We start from the raw sequence: 19,340 nt of genomic DNA on the forward strand, positions 1-19,340 counted from the left end.
CCAGTCTGGGATGCAGTGGCATGATCATGGCTCACTATAGCCTCATATTCCTGGGCTCAAATGATCCTCCTGCCTCAGCCTCCTGAATAGCTGGGGCTACAGTCAGATGCCACCACGCCCGGCTTACATATGATTTTTAGTGGGGAGGATCAGGGCACTTTATCAAAAACAAAACAAAACACAAAACTTTTCCCAGTTCTGCTGAAGAGATTCCCTGATGAGCCGCAGGAATTCACGTGATCAGCCTGCCAAAGGCTTCCCTGATCCCCAGCGCCTGGGATGGCCCTGACCCGCCTCTCTTCTAATTCTGAATATAAACATCTCCAGCTCCGGGGTCGGATCATTTCAGACAACATAACTCGACAGAATCCACTGAATTCTCTCCAGCGATTTGGAGCCCAGTCGGAGACGGGCTCTTCTGGGTTACGCCAGAAGCGAAACTGGAGAGGGAAAGCTGGGGGAACTGGGACCATAAGAGGATTAAAGATTAGCTACGACACATGGCTTGGGAACCGACCTTTGGCCAAACGTCTTATAAATAACGCCAGCACAGCTTTCCTTGTGCATATAAAGGGATCCCAGGGCCTCAGGGAGGGAGAAATCTGAGCTGGCCAGAGGAAAAACGCAAAGGGAGAAACACATGGCACCCGGAGGGACGGAGATGTGAAGGAGGGAGGGGACAGGAACGCGGGAAGGGACACGAGAGAAGCAGTCCCTCGGAACACGGAGGAGAGCATCTGATGCCGTGAACATCACACTGCCTCAGCGCTCCAGGCGATGGATGTACTATTTGGCAGGAATAAGAAAGAACAGCTGGAGCCTGTGAGGGCCACGGTGACAGGTGAGCATTCGGGATCAAAGCTTGGCTCTTCCTGTTTGTTTAGACAGACATTTTTTTTTCCTGAATATAGAAGTCGTGCCCATTGCCAATGATTTTTAGAAAGGATGGAGAATGGTGTCTAGGGGAGAAATAACCCTTAACCCAGACACGTTCTCTGTGCAAATCCAGGCGTGCTCTTACACGTCGCCACTCGCAGATTCCAAGGGGAGACAGTTGTTGTCACTGTTCCCAGGAGGAGTGTCAGGAATGCCCCAGTGGGTACATATGTGAGGGGATGAGTCTGCAAAATGCTGCCTATCTCAAATGCATGAAACGTTTGTGCAGCTGCCTCCATTCTAAGTTAATTTCAGGATGCTGAGTGCAGTGCGTGTGAGCTCCCGTCACGCACATGCGCATCTGCAGGGCATTGCGGAGTCCAGCACAGTTTTCTCTCAGGTACCCACAGATGTGATTTGAGCACGTGAGCACCTGTAGAGCCAATTAAACAGACTCCGCGTGGGTCTGTCTTCTGGAACAATCCTTCAAAGGGCCTGTGTCTCACTTCCTTGATCTTCTATTTCTCTTTCTGTCTCCTCCTTTTTGAGGGAGTCCCCACTGTCTGGGTACGATCTCATTTAGACTCTAAAGGGCACCTCCTGGCTTTGAGCTCTCGACTGGGCAGGGTGGCATCCGTTCCGTTCTGAGAATGGCTGAGGGGTCAACACAGGCACACAGGCACCTTCACCATCCCGCAGAGGGAGTGGATATTTTTCACAAGGGGGAGACAATAGCAAGCTCTTTGTGAGGAGTCAGATTGGAGATTTTCAACTGAGAAATTGCCTTGGGGGTCTTTGGAAAGAGAAGAACAGCTTTTATGTCTGTTTTTCCTTGTTACGCAGGTAATGTGCAATCTATATGTATATATATGAATGTAGGTATATTAAACTATAAGCAAAATTTGGAAGTGCAAAGGAGAGCACAGAAGGAAATACAAATCAGCTATATTTCTATCTCTCTCTCTTTCTTTCTCTCTCTCTCTCTTTCTTTCTCTCTCTCTCTCTCTCTCTCTCTCTCTCTTTTTTTGAGGCAGAGTCTCACTCTGTTGCCCAGGCTGTAGTGCAGTGGCATGCTCACAGTCACCACAGCCTCAACCTCCCGGGCTCAGGCGATCCTTCCACTTCAGCTTTCCAAGTAGCTGGGACCACAGGTGTACACCTCCACACTCAGCTAATTTATGTATTTATTGTAGAGATGAGTCTCACCAAGTTGCCCAGGCTGGTTTCAAACTCCTGGCTCAGGCAGTCCTCTAGCCTCAGCCTTCCAAGGTGCTGAGATTACTGGTCTGAACCACTGCGCCTGGCTATATTTTCATCTCTTAAGCGCTATTAATATTTGGATCTATTTCCTTTAAGTTTTAAAAAGATAATTGATCAGTTAATCAATTTGAATGTTTCCCAGGCTAGTCTGGAACTCCTGAGCTTAAGCAATCCGTCCCCATACCCATCTCGGGCTCCCAAAGTGCTGGGATTACAGGCGCGAGCCACCGTGCCCAGCCTCACTGTCATTTTTATGTGCTCTCCTCGCTGTCCCCCCATATTTAGTCAAACAGAGTCCTATTGGTTCTGTGTCCTCCATGTCCCTGTTCATCTGTTTTTCACCCTCCCCACAGACTCCCTGGTCCTCTCTGGTCTTCCATTCTCCCCTCAGCTCCCCTAGACCACATTCCATCCCACAGAGACAGCCTTTGAAGCCCCAGCTCTGATCACATTCCATTGAGATGAAATGTCCAGAACAGGCACATTCATCGAGACAGAACATAGATGAATGGTTGCCAGGGGCCGGGGATAAGGGGAGAATGGAAAGTGCCTGCTGGTGGGTATGGGGAATTTCTTTTGGGCGTGATGGAATGTTCCGGAATTAGATTGAGGTGATGGCTGCACAACATTGTAAATACACTAAAAACCCCTGACTTGTATGCTCTAAAACAATGAGTTTTATTTTATATAAGTTGTGTTGCAATAAAGAATTGTAAAAAAAAAAAATCCAATCCTGTCATTCCCTATTATTTCTCCTGAGGATCACATTGGGACACTTAGTGTCGTCTTGGTGACCATTGTCACCTGACCCGTTATTGTTCAACCTTGTTGCCTACAATTTCCCTGCTGGAAAATGACAGTCCAGTCTTACTAAACAGCACGGCCTCTCCTGGTCTCCATCTCTTGGTCCAGGTTTCTCCAGAGGCAAGAACTCAGGTGTAAGTAGTTTATTTGGGACATAATCCTGAGAAATATTGGCAGAAAATCAGGGGAAAGAGAGAAGGAAACCCACAAAGAGGCATTGTCAGTCATTGATGGCCAGGCCTTGGAGCTGCAGCCCCGGGTAGGCATGTAAAACCTGCCTCGCTGGGCCAGGGAAGGCCAAGGCAGTGGTGGGATTTGTGTCCCAATTCCTCAGCCATCGCTGGGTAAGAGCTGCCTTCCAGGGTGTCAACTCTCCAAACTGCTTCCACTTGTCCTGCCTGTGGGTGGATCTGTCCCACCCCAACTCCCTAGCTGCCATCAGAGCCAAGCCCTCAGGCAGACAGCTGCAGGCTTTTGCAGAAAGCACTCTCCAGGGGGAGATGGACACCAAGGACTTGGGGGGTGGGTACCAACAGCATCTGCTACTGCACCCTGTCCCCAGAGCAGAGCTATCCCCTAGAAATATAACTTGTGTTCAGCTAGGCACGGCGACTCACGCCAATAATCCCAGCACTTTCAGAGGCTGAAGCAGGAGGCTGGCTTGAGGCCAGGAGTTTGAGATACCCTGGGCAACATAGCAAGATCCCGTTTCTAAATTCAAAATTAAATTTTATATACATATATATATATAACCATGTTTAGCCAGGCATGGTAGTATATGCAACGTGGGAAGGCTGAGGTGAGAGGATCCCTTGAGCCAGCAGAAGGTTGAAACTGCAGTAAGCCATGATGACACCACTGCACCCCAGCCTGGGCAACAGAGAAAGACCCTGTCTCTTGGACAAAAAAAAATGACGCTTGTAACCCATGCTATGTACATGTTTAAATTTTCTGGTAGACCCATTCAAAAAAGTAAAAAGGTTAAATTAATCTCAGTATGTTTTATTTAACATGACAAATCCAAGATATTATCACTTCCCCATGAAATCAATATTCAACACCTGCTAATAAGATATTTTACTTTCTTTTCATACTAAGCCTTTGAAATCCAGAGTGTGGTTTATCCTTATAGCACATCTCATTTCTGACCAACCACATTTCAAGCACTCAATTGCCACGTGGGGCTGGTAGCTACCATATTGGACAGCACAACTCTAGAATGTTCTTGCATTATGCCTTTGTGAGCCAGGCCGCCTCCTCCAGGAAGCCATCCACACCCTCCTGCTCTCAATCCACCCAGGATGAGGTTCTGTTTCATGGGTCTGTGGCACCCTCTTCTGGACTTCTGGCATTACCCACATTACAGGGTATTTTGTGTGTCTGATTATTTGTCTGTTTCCTCAGTGGTCAGGGAGTGGGACAGGCATGATGTCAATCCATCTTTGTATCCTCAGTGCTACCAAAATGCGAGGTGCGTTAGATGCTTTCTGGAAACAATTCCAGAATAAGTAAGCAGATGCGATGAGTGGTCTTGGGGCTACTCGGCCCCTTTCCACCATCATTTCTTTCAGCCTTTGGGTTCAGAGGGGTGGGCTCTGGAACCTCAACGTGCTCTCTTTTGACAGGCAAGATTCCAACGTGGCTGCAGGGAACGCTGCTTCGCAATGGGCCTGGGATGCACACGGTGGGGGAGACCAGCTACAACCACTGGTTTGACGGCCTGGCCTTGCTCCACAGCTTTGCCATCAAAGACGGTGAGAGTGCGTACGGGTTTGCTGCTGCTGCTGTAACAAATGACTACAGACGTAGTGGCTTAAAACAGTGCAAATATGGGGTTGGGCGTGGTGGCTCATGCCCGTAATTCCAGCAGTTGGGGAGGCCAAGGCAGGAGGATGGCTTGAGACCAGGAGTTCAAGGCCAGCCTGGGTGACATGGCATGACCTCATCTCAACAAAAATAAGAATAAAAAACGTAGTCCCCCAGCTACCCCAGAGGCTGAGGTAGAAGTATCGCCTGAGCCCGGGAGGTCAAGGTTGTGGTGAACCATGCACGACAGGCTAGGTGACAGAGCGGGACCCAGACTCAAAACAGCAACACAAAAGCGACACAAATTTATTCTCTCAGGTCTCACTGGACTGAAATCAAGGGGTGGCCAGGACTGCGATCCCTGGAGGCCCTAAGAGAGCCTTCATTTCCTCAACTTTGCTGTCTTCTAGAAGCTGCCTGCATTCCCTGGCTTGTGGCCCCATCTCTGCCTTCAAAGCAGCAGCGTAACATCTTGCAACCTCTCCCACAGGCTCTTCCCTCCTCCTCTCCCTCTCCCCTCCCCCTCCCTCCTTCCTACCCTCCCTCTCTTCTCTCTCTCCCTTCCTTTCCCTTCCAACCTCCCCTCCTCCCTCTCTCCTTCTCTCCTTCTCTCTCCTCTCCCCTCCCCCTTTGCTTCTATCCTTACAGCCCCTTCTCTGATTCTGACCCTCTGACTCCCTCTTACAAGGACCCTTGTGATCCCTTTGGATCAACTCAGATAATCCAGGATAATCCTCCATCTCCAAATCCTTAACTTAAGCACATCTACAAAGGCCAGTTTTGCCACGTCAGGTCACATATTCACAGGTTCTAGGGATTAGGATGTGGATATTTGGGGGCGAGGTGCATCGTTCAGACTACCACAAGCACAAACTTGGTGGCCAAGGTGCCTTTGCAGAAGAATGTGCATTCTCAGTAATGCCGGCAAGAGCCGGGCGAAGGTTATAGGCTCTAGCACCAGGCATGCATAAAATAGAAATAGGGCCCATGCATGGTGACGCACACTTGTCATCTCAGCACTCTGAGAGGCCAAGGCAAGAGGATCGCTTGAGCCCAGGAGTTTGAGACCAGGCTGGGAAGCACAGTGAGACCTCGCCTCTATAAAAAAAAAACAAAAACAAAAAAAACTTATCTGGGTGTGGTGGTATACACCTGAAGTCCCAGCTACTCAGGAGGTTGAGGTAGAAGGATTACTTGGGCCCAGGAGGTCGAGGCTGCAGTGAGCCCTGATTGTGCTATTGCACTCCAGCCTGGGCTATAGTAAGACTTCTCTGGACTAAATAAGTGAATAAATAAATAAATAAAATCAAAACAGGAACAGAATAGAACCAGAAAGAACAAAGTCAATCTACTGCTCGCCCTGTGGAAGCCGCACCACCCAGGCAGGAAGCTGAATGGGTCTCCCCAGGCAGGCATGAAATGCATGGATACAGAACACCACATATAAGGCAGAACTCTGAGTCCAGGTGTCTGCTCTGGAGATGGACTGTCAGTTCTTTGCTGCTGGCCATTGAGCTGGTTTATGTCACAAAAGCGTGAGCCGAGGTCTTAAAGAGGTCCGAGACAGATTTAGTAGGTTCAAGGCCACACCATGGGCAGATTGGTGTCCAGGTGTTCCAGGCTCCACTAAATTTTGGACTCCCGTGTTCCAATGTGAAACATGGATGAACTGGGTCACTTGAAGTCCCTTGGTCTCCATTTCCTTCTCAGTAAAATAAGCTCCATCACCCTCCCCTGGAAACTGTGGGGATCATTAGAAGTGCTGGACATTTAGCAAGATCTGCCACCTGACAGACACTCGATCGATTAGAAGCCACCATTACTGTCCCTGGATTTGAATCCCAACTCCACGACCCTGGCTAACATGTACCTAAACTGTGCAACTTTGGCCAAGTCACTGGACCTCTCTGTGCCTCAGTCCTCCCAGCTGTAAAATGGAGCTATCAGTAGCACATCAGAGTTGCTAGGAGACCCTCCTCAGGTGTCAGATGAGTTAACACATGTAAGGAACTCCATAAAATGTCTAGCACATAGTACATGCTCCTGTAAGTGTATGCCGTTAATACCTTGGAGCCAATAGGCAATTGATTTTTTGACTGTAGACTCTGTGCCGGCCACTCGTTCTAGCATTTCCACCCAAACAGATATACCACGGAGGAAATTCATGATCTCTGAGTTTGCAGAAACTCGCAGATTTCACCGTGACCACCCACAGAGTGTTTGCTGCAGCCCTAAACCTTAACGATTCCCTCTTCTCTAAACAGAAGTTCCCTGTGATTCTTGGAAAAATAAATGCTGTTTCGAAGGAGAGACAGAGGAGGTAAAAGCCCCAAGAGCTTCCCTTCTGCCTGGCTTTGACGACTGCCGACTCCGTGATCTCTTCCTGGGGCTCGTGTAAACATTGTGTGGAAGGTGTTCTTTGTCCCCGCTTTGCAACGCAGACACTGAGACTTTAGGGAGGCTGGATGACTGATCCAAAATCTTGGTGGGGTGGTGCTGGCATTTGAACCTGTGTTGCTCAGACTGAAATTTGTTTATTATTAATTTTTATAGAGACAAGGTCTCGCTATGTTGCCGAGTTTGGTCTTAAACTCCTGGGCTCTGGCAATCCTCTCACTTCAGCCTCCCAAAATGCTTGGGATTATAGGTATGAGCCACCATGCCCAGCCCAGAGTTTGGAACTTTTTCTATTATCTTTACCCAGTGCGTGCGCGCGCACACACACACACACACACACACACACACACACACACACACACACTCCAACTATCTGGGAAATGACAAATGGCTTAAGTAACTCTACTCATGTGCCTGGACTGAGGGACACCCTAGCAGCTGACAGAGCAATTACACCTGCATCCTCTCTAGAGACCATCAGGGACCCAGGGATAAGAGTAACACAGCAGGGGATGGCTGAGCCAAATGGTTGTCTAAAAAGATGACTGCAGCCCACTGAAGTCTTCCAAGGTAGAGGCTGCAGTGAGCCATGATCATGCCACTGCACTCCAGCCTGGGTGACAGAACGAGACCCTGACTCTAAAGAAAAGAAAAGAAAAGAATTCCAATATAAAAGATTTGACAAAGCACGCAGAGAGGTGAATGATTCTAAGTCTCCCTCATTCATGATATTTATTATCTAATAGAGAGCAAAGTCGGTGTTCCAACAGGATTTGAATATTGGAAAGTCTGTATATATACATATATATCCCCCTCCCCCTAAAATATCAAACTGGACCCAGTTCTAAAAGATCCCAGGCAGGAGCGCGTCTGTTTACTTGTGTGTCTCCAGAAGAAATGTGACTAATTGGACTCGCCCGAGAGTGGCGTGCTAGGGTGTGCACGGGTGTCTCCCTCTTTAATCTCAGCCTCAAAGTCCAGTGTCAGCCTCGAGCAATTCCAGATGACCATTTTTCCGTGGTCCAGGGTGCTCTGTGCTCTGGTGTGAATGCTTCTAGGAAATGGGTGGCCTGTCTACAGCCCAGCCTGGGCTGGGTATTTACATTTCAGTGTTTCAGGTCAAGAACCCACTGGGGCCCAGAGCACCGAGCCAATGCCTTGTGGTGGAGACTCCTAGAAAGAGTGAGCGGGGAAGGACCGACTGGCTCAAGCAAGACCAGCACAGCCCTAGAGTGGGTCTCTGCTTCTGTGGGACATGTGGCTGAGGACCAGTGGGTGTGGCCTCCCTGCCCCCCAGATAAGCCTCCCTGCTGCCGGGATTTTGTTGGACAATCTGGAGTTTCCAAAGCCTTCATTAGTCAAGGGCATGTGCATGCCAATGGGTCAAACACATTGCATCATTACATCACTTTCAAAACTGCCCACCCTGGGAAGGGAGGACTGTGTGATCTCCACCTTCGGGTCAGGGGAAGTGGCACTCAGTGAGATGAAGAGACCAGCCCAAGGTCACCAGCTTGGATGGGATGAACCCTAGAGCCAAAACTCTGAGCACTCTGTCTACTGTGTCTCAATACTATATATAGATTTTCTCGAGCACTTACGATGTGTCCCAGCATCTTACAATCCTTAAATGTCACACAGCTCTGCAGGAATGTATCACGATCCCCGTGTCACAGCAGAGGGGACTGAAGTGTGCCTCTGATCAAGGTCAAGTGCATGGTTGGTACATGATAAAGAATTCATATCTACATGAAGGCTTGAATATCCTTAGGGGTAGGAATCTTGGCTATTCTGCTCACAAATATGTCACCACTCCCTGGTCCATCAAGGTAGTTAATAAATTCTGGTTGAAAGATGAACTCAGGGCTGGCCAGGCATGGTGGCTCACACCTGTAATCCCAGCACTTTGGGAGGTCGAGGTAGGAGAATTGTTTGAGCCCGGAAGTTCAAGACCATCCTGGGTGACAGAGCGAGACCTCATCGTCTCTACGAAATTTTTTTTTAAAAATTAGCTAGGCTTGGTGGCCCATACCTGTAATCCCAGCTACTCAGAAGGCTAAGGCAGGAGGATCGCCTGAGCCCAGGAGGTCAAGTGAGCCATGATTGTGCCACTGTACTCCAGCCTGGGCGACAGAGTGAGAACTCAACTCAAAAAAAAAAGATGATGAACTCAGGGACTGGTCAACCCCAAACTCAGGCTCCTAACTGTTCCTCCATATTTCTTCTGGCTGCCCGGGGAATAAATCTGTCTCGGTGATACTTATTCACACAGACCCCACCCCCCACAAGATGTATCTTTTTGAGAAGTGAGAGGCAGATTGATGACTATCTGTCCCTTAGGGACACAATGACCCTCCTGAAAACTAGAGAAGGAGCAAGCTGGTTTTTCACCATCTCCTCCAATTTCATGAGGATGGGTGTTGTGGCTGTTGTCACAGATGAGAGTCATCACCAGGGAAATGCACACTCAGATCCTACACAGACGGACGAGAAAACACAACCCCAAGGGTACAACCAATCGAAACTGTTAGAAGTCAAGATAGTGTCTACCCTGGAGGGAAAGAGATTAGTGACTGGACGCAGATATGAGGCGGCTCTTAAGGGTCTGCTTGTGGTCTGTTTCTTGATCAGGGTGTCGTTAATGTGAGTATGTTCAGTTTTTGATGCATGGTTATGACAATACATTTCTGCAGGTATATTTTTAATTGCAAGGATCAGACAGAATAGTCAAACTGATTGTTCTTGCCATGTTAGAATCTTGGTTAAAAGAGCCGGGTTTAAGCTGGGCACTGTGGCTCATGCCTGTAACCCTAGCAATCTGGGAAGTTGAAGCAGGAGGATCACTTGAGCCCGGGAGTTCAAGACCAGCCTGGGCAATACAGCAAGACCTTGTCTCTACAAAAAAATTAGCCAGGCATGGTGGTACATGCCTGTAGTTCCAGCTACTTGGGGAGGCTGAGACGGAAGGATTGCCTGAGCCCAGGAGGTCGAGGCAGCCATGAACCATGAATGATCATGCCACTGCACTCCAGTCCAGAGTGAGACTCCGATTCAGAGAGAGAGAGAGAGAACTAGGTTTAGATGCCCATTGCTAACCTGTGAGTCTAGATTACTACTTGCTAGCTGTGTGGCTTAAGGCAAGGTGCTTAACCTCCCTGGGCCTCGATTTTATTAGCTGAGCAATGAGTCGGCAGAGCTGTGAGTACCCAAGTCCTTTGTACTTCACTTGGTAAGAAATTTGAAATCTTTAAGCATTACTTAGATTTTGTTTTATTTTGCTGTTACTTAGCAAATGACCTTTTGTTGATTGTTTTTTCTAGCGAGCACATTCTTAGCTGGAGTATTTTACTCACTTCTGGTGTTACGATATTAGGCAGATGATATACATGAAGTGCCCAGCGCAGTGTTTAGCACACTCATGCTCAATAGATGTTAGCTCTTAGTAGCAGCTTTTCTTTTGGGTATGGTGGAGATGGGTTCTCACTATGTTGCCCAGGCTAGTCTCAAACTCCTGGCCTTTGCAAGCGATCTTCCTGCGTTGGCCTCCCAAAGCACTGGGATGACAGGCATGAGCCACTGCTCCAACACCTCCTTTTCTTAAAATATAAAAAGACACTGGGGCCAGGCACAGTAACTCACACCTGTCATCCCAGCACTTTGGGAGGCCAAAGCAAGAGGATTGCCTGAGTCCAGGGGTTCAAGACCAGCCTGGACAACTTGGTGAGAGCTCGTCTCTTCAATAAATAAAAAAATTAGCTGGACGTGGTGCCACACACCTGTGGTTCCAGTTACTTGGAAGGCTGAGGCAGAAGGATTGCCTGAGCCCAGTAGGTTGAGGCTGCAGTGGCTGTGAGTGTGTCACTGCACTACGGCCTGGGTGACAGACTCCTACTCAAAAAAAAAAAAAGGCACTAGGAGAAAATTTCTTGGGAATATGTTGTCTGTATCCCCTGAGTCTATCATATGGCAATAATGTTGGGTGGGCGTCTGTCTGTCTCTCTCTCTCTTTCTGTCTCCCCACATTTTTCTCTTTTTTTCAGTTGGGGTTTCATTCTGTCACCAGGTGAGAGTACAGTGGCATAGTCATGGCTCGCCACAGCCTCAGGTGGTCCTTCCACCTCAGCCTCTTAAGTAGCTGGGACTATAAGCATATACCATCATGTCTGGCTATTTATTTTATTTTATTTTTTGTGAAGGTGAGGTCTCACTATATTACCCAGGGTAGTCTCGAACTCCTGTGCTCAAGCAATCCTCCCACCTCAGCCTCCCAAAGTGTTAAGATTACAGGTGTGAGCCACCATGCCCAGTCTTTGGTAGTTTCTAAAAAGCTGGAAAAAGCAAGGAACAAATTCTCCCCAGAGCCTCTAGAGAAATTAACCCTGTCCATACCTCGATTTTAGTCCCTTGAGACCTATTTCAGACTACGTCTTCCCAAATTAGAAGGCAGCAAATGTGTTTTGTACAAAGCCACCAAGTATGTGGTACTTTATTATGTTAGAAACAGGAAAGTCTCACAGGTCTTAAACCATCTGGTATATTCTCAGGTTGGTCTCAGTGGACTGGTCAAGAGATTGATGCAGTGAGACAGACTCTCTCCAGAGTCTGGATGAATTAGACATTAACACAGTCCTAGCCAGGTATGATGGCTCACACCTGTAATCCTAGCACCTTGTGAGGTAGAGGCGAGAGGATTCCCTGAGTCCAGGGCTTCGAGAACAGCCTGGGTAACTTGACGAGACCTCGTCTCTACAATAAATAAAAAAAATTATTGGTTCCAGCTACTTGGAAGGCTGAGGCGGAAGGATCACCTGATCCCAGCAGGTCGAGGCTGCAGTGGCTGTGAGTGTGCCACTGCCCTCCAGCCTGGGCAACAGAGTGAGACTCCTACTCAAAAATAAAAAAATTAAAAAAAATAAATAAACACAGTCCTGACCCCCCGTTGGTGTGCAGAATTGGGTGTTCTGTCATCTCCTGTGGGAGTAGACATCCACTGTGTCTCCCACAGAGCAGGAGTAGTCGACCAGGCTTCTGAAGGCAGGACAGTCAGGACTGAACCAGGTCCTGCCTTCTGGATCAGCCCTCCAAGCCCTGCCTTCCCTGGAGGGATACAAGCATGGTAGGAGGGCTAGTCAGTGGCTCGGGTGGGCGTTCTTGGCTGGAGGATGCTGACAAGGCGACCTGATGTTTCTGAGCCTGAGTCCTGTGTGTGGATAAGTTAAGAACAGGCACCTTGACCTGGCCATGCTGCTGTGAGTCTAAGTGAGAACATGTGCATGTGAACTCGTATTCCAAATGCTGGCTGGATCAGGCACACCAGAGGAACCCGTCCTCGTGAACTAACTCGTCCTTCCCCAATAAAACCCCTAGAATGGCCGAAATTGACTTTTAGTTATTTTAAGCTGGGGCCTCATTCTGTCACCCAGACTGGACTGCCCTGGCATGATCACAACGGACATGGCTCACTGCAGCCTTGACCTCCTGGGTCCAGGCGATCCTTCTACTTCAGCCTCCTGAGTAGGTGGGACTACAGGCTCATGCCATCATGCCTGGCTAATTTTTTTTTTTTAAGAGACAAGATTTCACTATGTTGCCCAGGTTGGTCTCAAACCCTTGACTCAAGCAATCTGCTGCCTCAGCGCCCCCCAAAGTACTGAGATTACAGGAGCGAGCCCCCCAGACTGGCAGAAATTGACTTTAAAGCCCTGTAAAGGAGTCAATCTGAGACTATGCTGCTTCTTTCTTTCAGGTGAAGTCTATTACAGGAGCAAATACCTGAGAAGTGATACCTACAACGCCAACATCGAGGCAAACAGGATTGTGGTGTCAGAGTTTGGGACGATGGCCTATCCAGACCCTTGCAAAAACATATTTTCCAAGTAATTGCACATTTGGGATTTGACCGAATTTCATGCTTTTTGATATCCTGGGTGGTCAAAAATAACTAACATTTGCTCCTCTGACAACTCTCCTTAGGGTGGATAAAATCTCCACACTGCCTTTTGACCATAGGCACTAGGCTATTCCTGATCACAGCTAGCAAGAGAGGCAAAGGGCATTTGACAAATTCTTAGATGCTCTTCCACCTAGCTGGTGAGGAAGCAATTTGGAATTACCTACAGAAATTATAAACTCACATTCCCTTCGGTGTAGAGGTATACTTGCACGTGTCTGAAATGACAAATGCACAGAGTTTTTGATAGCTGCATTATTTGCTATAGTCAGATACTGAGAGCAGGTTGGACATGGTGGCTCGCGCCTATATTTAGGAGGTTGAGGGGGGAGGATCACTTGAGTCCAGGAGTCTGAGAGCAGCTTGAGCAATATAGCAAGACACTTTCTCTACAAATAATAATGATGATCTTTTTTTTTTTGAGTTGGAGTCTCACTCGGTAGCCCAGGCTGGAGTGCAGTGGCACACTCATGGCCATCGCAGCCTCAACCTGCTGGGCTGAGGCAATCCTTCTGCCTCAATCTCCCAAGTAGCTGGAACCACAGGCGTGCGCCACCACACTCGGTTAAGTTTTTTGATTTGTTGTAGAGAAGAGATCTCGCCCAGTTGCCCAGACTGATCTCGAATCCCTGGGTTCAGGCAATCCTCTCGCCTCCACCTTCAAAAGTACTGAGATGACGGGCGTGAGCCACCATGCCTGGCATTAATGATAATTTTAAAAGTTAAAGAAAAAGAAACTGAAAACAGCCCAATGTTCATCTGCAGAGGAGTGGTTAAATAAATAACCATAAAACCACAAGAGAAGAAGGCATGTAGAGGTTAAAAAGAAAAAAAAGAATGAGGATGTTCTTTATGTGCTGTATGGAAGAAATTCTAAGATACGTTAAGTAAAAAAAAAGAAGCAAGGTGTATAATGAGCATATAGTATGCTATATTTTGTGTTAAAAAAAGCAAGAAGAGATCTAGGTTCCTGTTTACTTGTACAAGAATAAGGAGACGGAGAGGATGCTTGGAGAGGTAGGGCCAGGGCAAGCAGATGCCAAGGATGGGGAAGATTTTCCCAAGTATGTTTCAAATCCTCTGGGTTAGGACGCATGTGAATGTGTAACACAGCTGACAGATTAAATTACTGGCCAGGGAGGCAGGCCTACCATCAGTGTCTCCTTTCTGGTACTCTTACACTGGAGGGCTTATGAAAGTGCTGGGGTAGCCTGGCCCCGAGATGGAGGATTGCTTCTGCTTCTCTAGAAGCGACATCATGAGCCCGGCATCCGCCCTAGGGCTGGCACAGACAGAGGCTGAACTCACATTTGCAAATGGGGATAGGTGAGGGAGTAGCCGGTGAGAAAGAGGAAAGGGGACAGAATTCTTTTAAACCCACAATCCAGCCTAGGCTACACAGCCAGACCCCGTGTCTACAAGAAATCGGCAAATCAGCAGGACGTGGTGGCGCGTGTCTGTAATCCCAGCACTTTGGGAGGCCCAGGTGGGAGGATCATTTAAGCCCAGGAGTTTGAGACCAGCCTGGGCAACATGACGAGACCTTGTCTATACACAACTAAAAAAATCAGCCTGGTGTGGCAGTGCGTGATGTAGTCCCAGCTTACTCGGGAGGCTGAGGTGGGAGGATCGCCTGAGCCCAGGAGGTCGAGGTTGTGGTGGGTCATGATTATGACACTGCACTCCAACCTGGGTGACTGGGTGAGACCCCGCTCAAATAATAAATAAAAATAAAAGCACAATCTGTGACAGCTCCTTGCTATTCCACTATTTGTCAGTAGGGGGTGCATTACTCAATACAAGGATTCGTGGTTTGCCAATTTCAAAGTCTATAACTCCTTTGGTTTTCCTTTCTTCCTGCTTTGACTGTGCCTTCTGATCAAATGAATTTTATGTTCTTAACTAATAATTAATTTGTTTTTCTTTAAAAAAACAACAACTAATTTCTGAGCCAGGTGTGGTAGCTCATACCTGAAATCCCAGCACTTTGGAAGACAAAGAAAGCAGGATTACTTGAGCCCAGGAGTTTGGGAACAGACTGGACAACATATGTAGCCCTGTCTAAAAAACAAACAGACAAAAAACATATGTAAAAAACTAATCTTGGCCGGCACGGTGGCTCAGCCTGTGATTCCAGCACTTTGAGAGGCCACGGCGAGAGGATTGCCCAAGCCTGGGGGTTTGAGACCAGCCTGGGCAACTTGGTGAGATCTCATCTCTACAATAAATCCCCAAAATTAGCCGGGCGTGATAGCCATGTGTCTGTAGTTCCAGCTACTTGGAAGACTGAGGCGGAAGGATCACCTAAGCCTAGCAGGTTGAGGCTGCTGTGGCCGTGAGTGTGCCACTGCTCTCCAATCTGGGCAACAAGAGTGAAAATCCAACTCAAAAAAAAAAAAAAACAACTATTCTCCTGGACAAATTTGAGATAACCAATGTTGACCCTCTTTCCTGCCAAAGCAGGCATTACCTGTTTGCTAGGCTTTGGGGGACGTTATATGTCCATGGATGATTTCTGCAGAGCTACTTGAAGTACTTTGGAACAAAAACCACCAGCTCTTGCTGGCTCTGGAGTTGGAGACCTTTGGATTTTTTAGAACCCAGGAGGGATCAAGTTGGTAGCCGTGTTGTCCCGGCTGACTCACTTAGCTGACTCAACATGCAAGTGTCTTGTGGGAAGTCGATATCCGAGTTCTTAGGATTCCTCAAGTGACCCATTGGGACACAGTCCTGTTTCTTTCTTTGTTGAAGTAAAGCGTTTTTAAGTGGTAGGAACACTAACCATCTAGGGCAGAACTTTCCGGCTCAGTAGATACAGCCGCTGACTCTGCTGATTTTCTTTCTTCCCCAGAGCTTTCTCCTACTTGTCTCACACCATCCCCGATTTCACAGACAACTGCCTGATCAACATTATGAAGTGTGGAGAAGATTTCTATGCCACCACAGAGACTAATTATATCAGGAAAATCAACCCACAGACTCTGGAAACCCTGGAGAAGGTATACAGCCAACATCAGTTCCTGACTCAAGAAAGAAGGAGTCAGGGACCCCTGGGTGAGGCTGTGCAGCCTGCAAGGGGCTCAGAGGACCCCCCCCACACTCAAGGTCGTCCCATCCTGGGCATCCCCCAGCCCAGCACTTAGCACTAGATTTTAGGCTCCCTGAAGGCAGGGAATGCGTTGTTTGCATCTTTGTGTCTGTGTTGGTTTCCTAGGGCTGCTGTGACACAGTCCCGCAAACTAGATGGCTTAAAACAACAGAAATTTGCTCTCTAGACTGGGCACAGTGGCTCACGCCTGTCATCCCAGCACTTTGAGAGGCCAAGGCAGGAGGATCACTTGAGACCAGGAGTTTGAGCGAGACCAGCCTGGACAACATAGCAAGACCTTGTATCTACAAAAAATAAAAAAAATTAGCCGGACATGGTAGCATATGCCTGAAGTTCCAGCTATTCTGGAGGCAGAGGCGGAAGGGTTGTCTGAGCCCAGGAGGTCGAGGCTGTAATGAGCTGTGATCACGCCACTGCATTCCAGCCTGGATGACAGAGTGAGACCCAACTCAAAAAAGAAATTTACTCTCTCACAGTTCTTGAGGCCAAAAGTCTGATATCAAGGTGTCGGCAGGGCCAGGCTGTCTCTGAGTTTTCTAGGAGAGAATCCTCCCTGACCTCTCTCAGCTTCTGGTGGTTGCCAGCAATCCCGGTGTTCCTCAATAGACATATCACTCCAGCGTCTACCTCTGTCATCTCATGTCCTTCTTCCTGTGGGTCTGTGTCCAAGGTAACTGTCTTTTATTTATTTATTTATTGAGACAGAGTCTCAACTTGTTGCCCAGGCTGGAGCACAGTGGTACAATCCCAGCTCACTGCAGCCTTGACCTCCAGGGCTCAAACAATTCTCTTACCTCAGCTTCTTGAGTAACTGGGACTACAGGCGCGTGCCGTCACACCTGGCTAATTTGCATATGTTTTGTAGAGACGGGGTCTCACTCTGTTACCCAAGCCGGTCTTGAACCCCTGGTTATTGTCCCACCTCAGCCTCCCAAAGTACTTGGATTACAGGCATGAGCCACCGGGCCCAACCCAAATTAACCATCTTTTATAAAGATACAAGGCATTGAGTTAGGGCCCACCCTAATGCAGTATGACCTCATCCTCACTTAATTACATCCACAAGGTTCCTATTTCCGAATGAGTTCCCATTCACGAGTACCAGGGGTTGGGACTCCAGCATGTCTTTTGGAAGTTACAGCTTAACTCAGTCGTCCGTAGTTCTAGGCACAGAGGGACCCCAGGAAGAATTTGAATGAATGACTCTGTTGAAACGCCTCGGATTCCCAGAAGCCCCACCTTGTATTGACCTGAAGAGGGAGGCATTAGGCAGACAGCAAAGACACAAAAATAAATGCCCACCAGATGCCTTCCTTAGGAAAAATCCGGTCAACGTTTTGGTGAAAATCAATAGACCCACTTTCCATTTGCTCTAGCTGGCTGTTCAAAACCCCGATGGCTTTTACATTTTAATGATCTGTGAAAAGTATGAGGCTTTTCTTAGCTGTGAAATTCTGTCTAGCTCCTTTTAAGCTGGACAGCCTTGGTCCATCTGACAGTCGCTTTACACAAGGGGACAGAGCGGAAATGCATGGAGCAGTGCCTAGAAATGGTGCTGTTCTCGGGGAGGAAGGGTGGACAGTTGGTCTCCGTCCACCCCATTGTTCTGCAGCTGTGGCCTGTTCCGCATGGTGGGGGCGGGGAGGGCGGTCATTATTTGGCCTGGTAGTCGAGTTTAACTTCGGTCAAATGTTTTCATAACCTCTCCGTTCCCAGAATGATCCTAGGAGAGAGGCCTGGAGATTAATGCCTCTGTGAAATGCCAAAGGGGAGAGTTTAAATGGCCTAACCAGAAAGACACAAAGCAGGCAGCCAAGATTAGAGAGAAGGCTACCTCTCTGCCCAGGTCAGTACTTGGAGCTTTCTGCGGTGGGACATCTGGTCTCCATGCTGAGGTCACCTGGCAAGGTCAGGCAGTAGAATCAGGACAGCAGTCGCAGAAACACAACAGCTCCCTAACTTCTCTGCAACCCCTTGTGAGGTCATATCGGGTCACAAGAGTAAAAATCCTCTTTAAAAGCAAATTCTGTCTTATTTTCAAGGGCACAAAAATAAATGCCCATGCAGATACCTTTCCTAGGAAGAATCCAGTGAACACGTATCCCAATTAACTGTCTCGCTGGGCACAGTGGCTCACGCCTGTAATCCCAAATATTTTGGGAGGCTGAGGTAGGAGGATTGCTTGAGCCCAAGAGTTCAAGACCAGCCTGGGCAACATATCAAGACCTTGTCTCTACAAAAATCAAAAAGTTAGCTCCATGTGACATATACCTGTGGTCCCAGTAACTCGGGAGGCTGAGGCAGAAGGATCACCTGAGCCAGGCAGTCGAGACTGTGACGAGTTGTGATTGTGCCACTGCACTCCAGTCTGGGAGACAGAGTAAGACCCTGATTCAAAAAAATAGGAACAAAACAAATCAGCCGTCTTTTATAAAGACATCTTTTATCTTTTATTACAATGGTTAATGGGGTACTCTTCTTTGTAGATTGTTCAGACGACTGTTTTCTCCTTTGGAAGGTGGGTCGCTGGGATTTTGGAGATGTGCAAAACTCTCCCTGAACCTAGAATCACTCAGGTTGGTGTAGGATTGCACTCGCTCCCCTTTGAAAAACCCGGTGTCATGTTTTGCAGGTTGATTATCCGTAAATATGTGGCTGTCAATCTGGCAACTTCACATCCTCATTACGATGAAGCTGGAAACATCCTCAACATGGGCACATCCATTGTGGACAAGGGGAAGACGAAGTACGTGATATTCAAGATCCCTGCTGCAGCGCCAGGTAGGCCACCCTGGGGGACTCAGGGTCATGAACACAGACAACCCGAGTGGCTCCTTCAGAAGAGCTCTGGTTTTTGTTGATGACACAAGACTCAATGTGGTACTCTCCCCTGTAGACTACTCAGATGACTGTGAACTGCATTCTTCTTCAGGAGAAAAGAGGAGACACTGAGGTTCCTTCTGGAAGAAGGGAATTCTTTTACTATTTAACTTCTTTTTCTTTGGGCTTCAGCTCATCATTTTGTTTTTATTTTGTTTTTATTTTTATTTTTTTTTGAGTTGCAGTCTCACTCTGTCACCCAGACTGGAGTGCAGTGACCGCTCCCGGCCACCGCAGCCTCGACCTGCTGGGCTCCGG

At 48.0% G+C, this 19,340-nt stretch overlaps 1 protein-coding gene across 1 annotated transcript in view; it reads left to right on the plus strand.

The window, feature by feature from the left end:
• Nucleotides 1–714: 714 nt before the first annotated feature.
• BCO1 (beta-carotene oxygenase 1) overlaps nucleotides 715–19,340 on the plus strand; it is a 40,894-nt gene continuing 22,268 nt past the window's right edge. Inside the window, 6 exon segments of the mRNA XM_008064978.2 lie at nucleotides 715–841; nucleotides 4,566–4,694; nucleotides 12,890–13,019; nucleotides 15,945–16,092; nucleotides 18,835–18,843; nucleotides 18,845–18,983. Coding sequence (XP_008063169.1) covers nucleotides 778–841; nucleotides 4,566–4,694; nucleotides 12,890–13,019; nucleotides 15,945–16,092; nucleotides 18,835–18,843; nucleotides 18,845–18,983 — 619 coding nt within the window. The 5' untranslated portion in view covers nucleotides 715–777.

The sequence above is a fragment of the Carlito syrichta genome, unplaced genomic scaffold, assembly GCF_000164805.1.
Source record: "Carlito syrichta isolate Samal-C Ts95f unplaced genomic scaffold, Tarsius_syrichta-2.0.1 Scaffold308119, whole genome shotgun sequence".
In the NCBI taxonomy this organism is placed as follows: domain Eukaryota; kingdom Metazoa; phylum Chordata; class Mammalia; order Primates; family Tarsiidae; genus Carlito; species Carlito syrichta.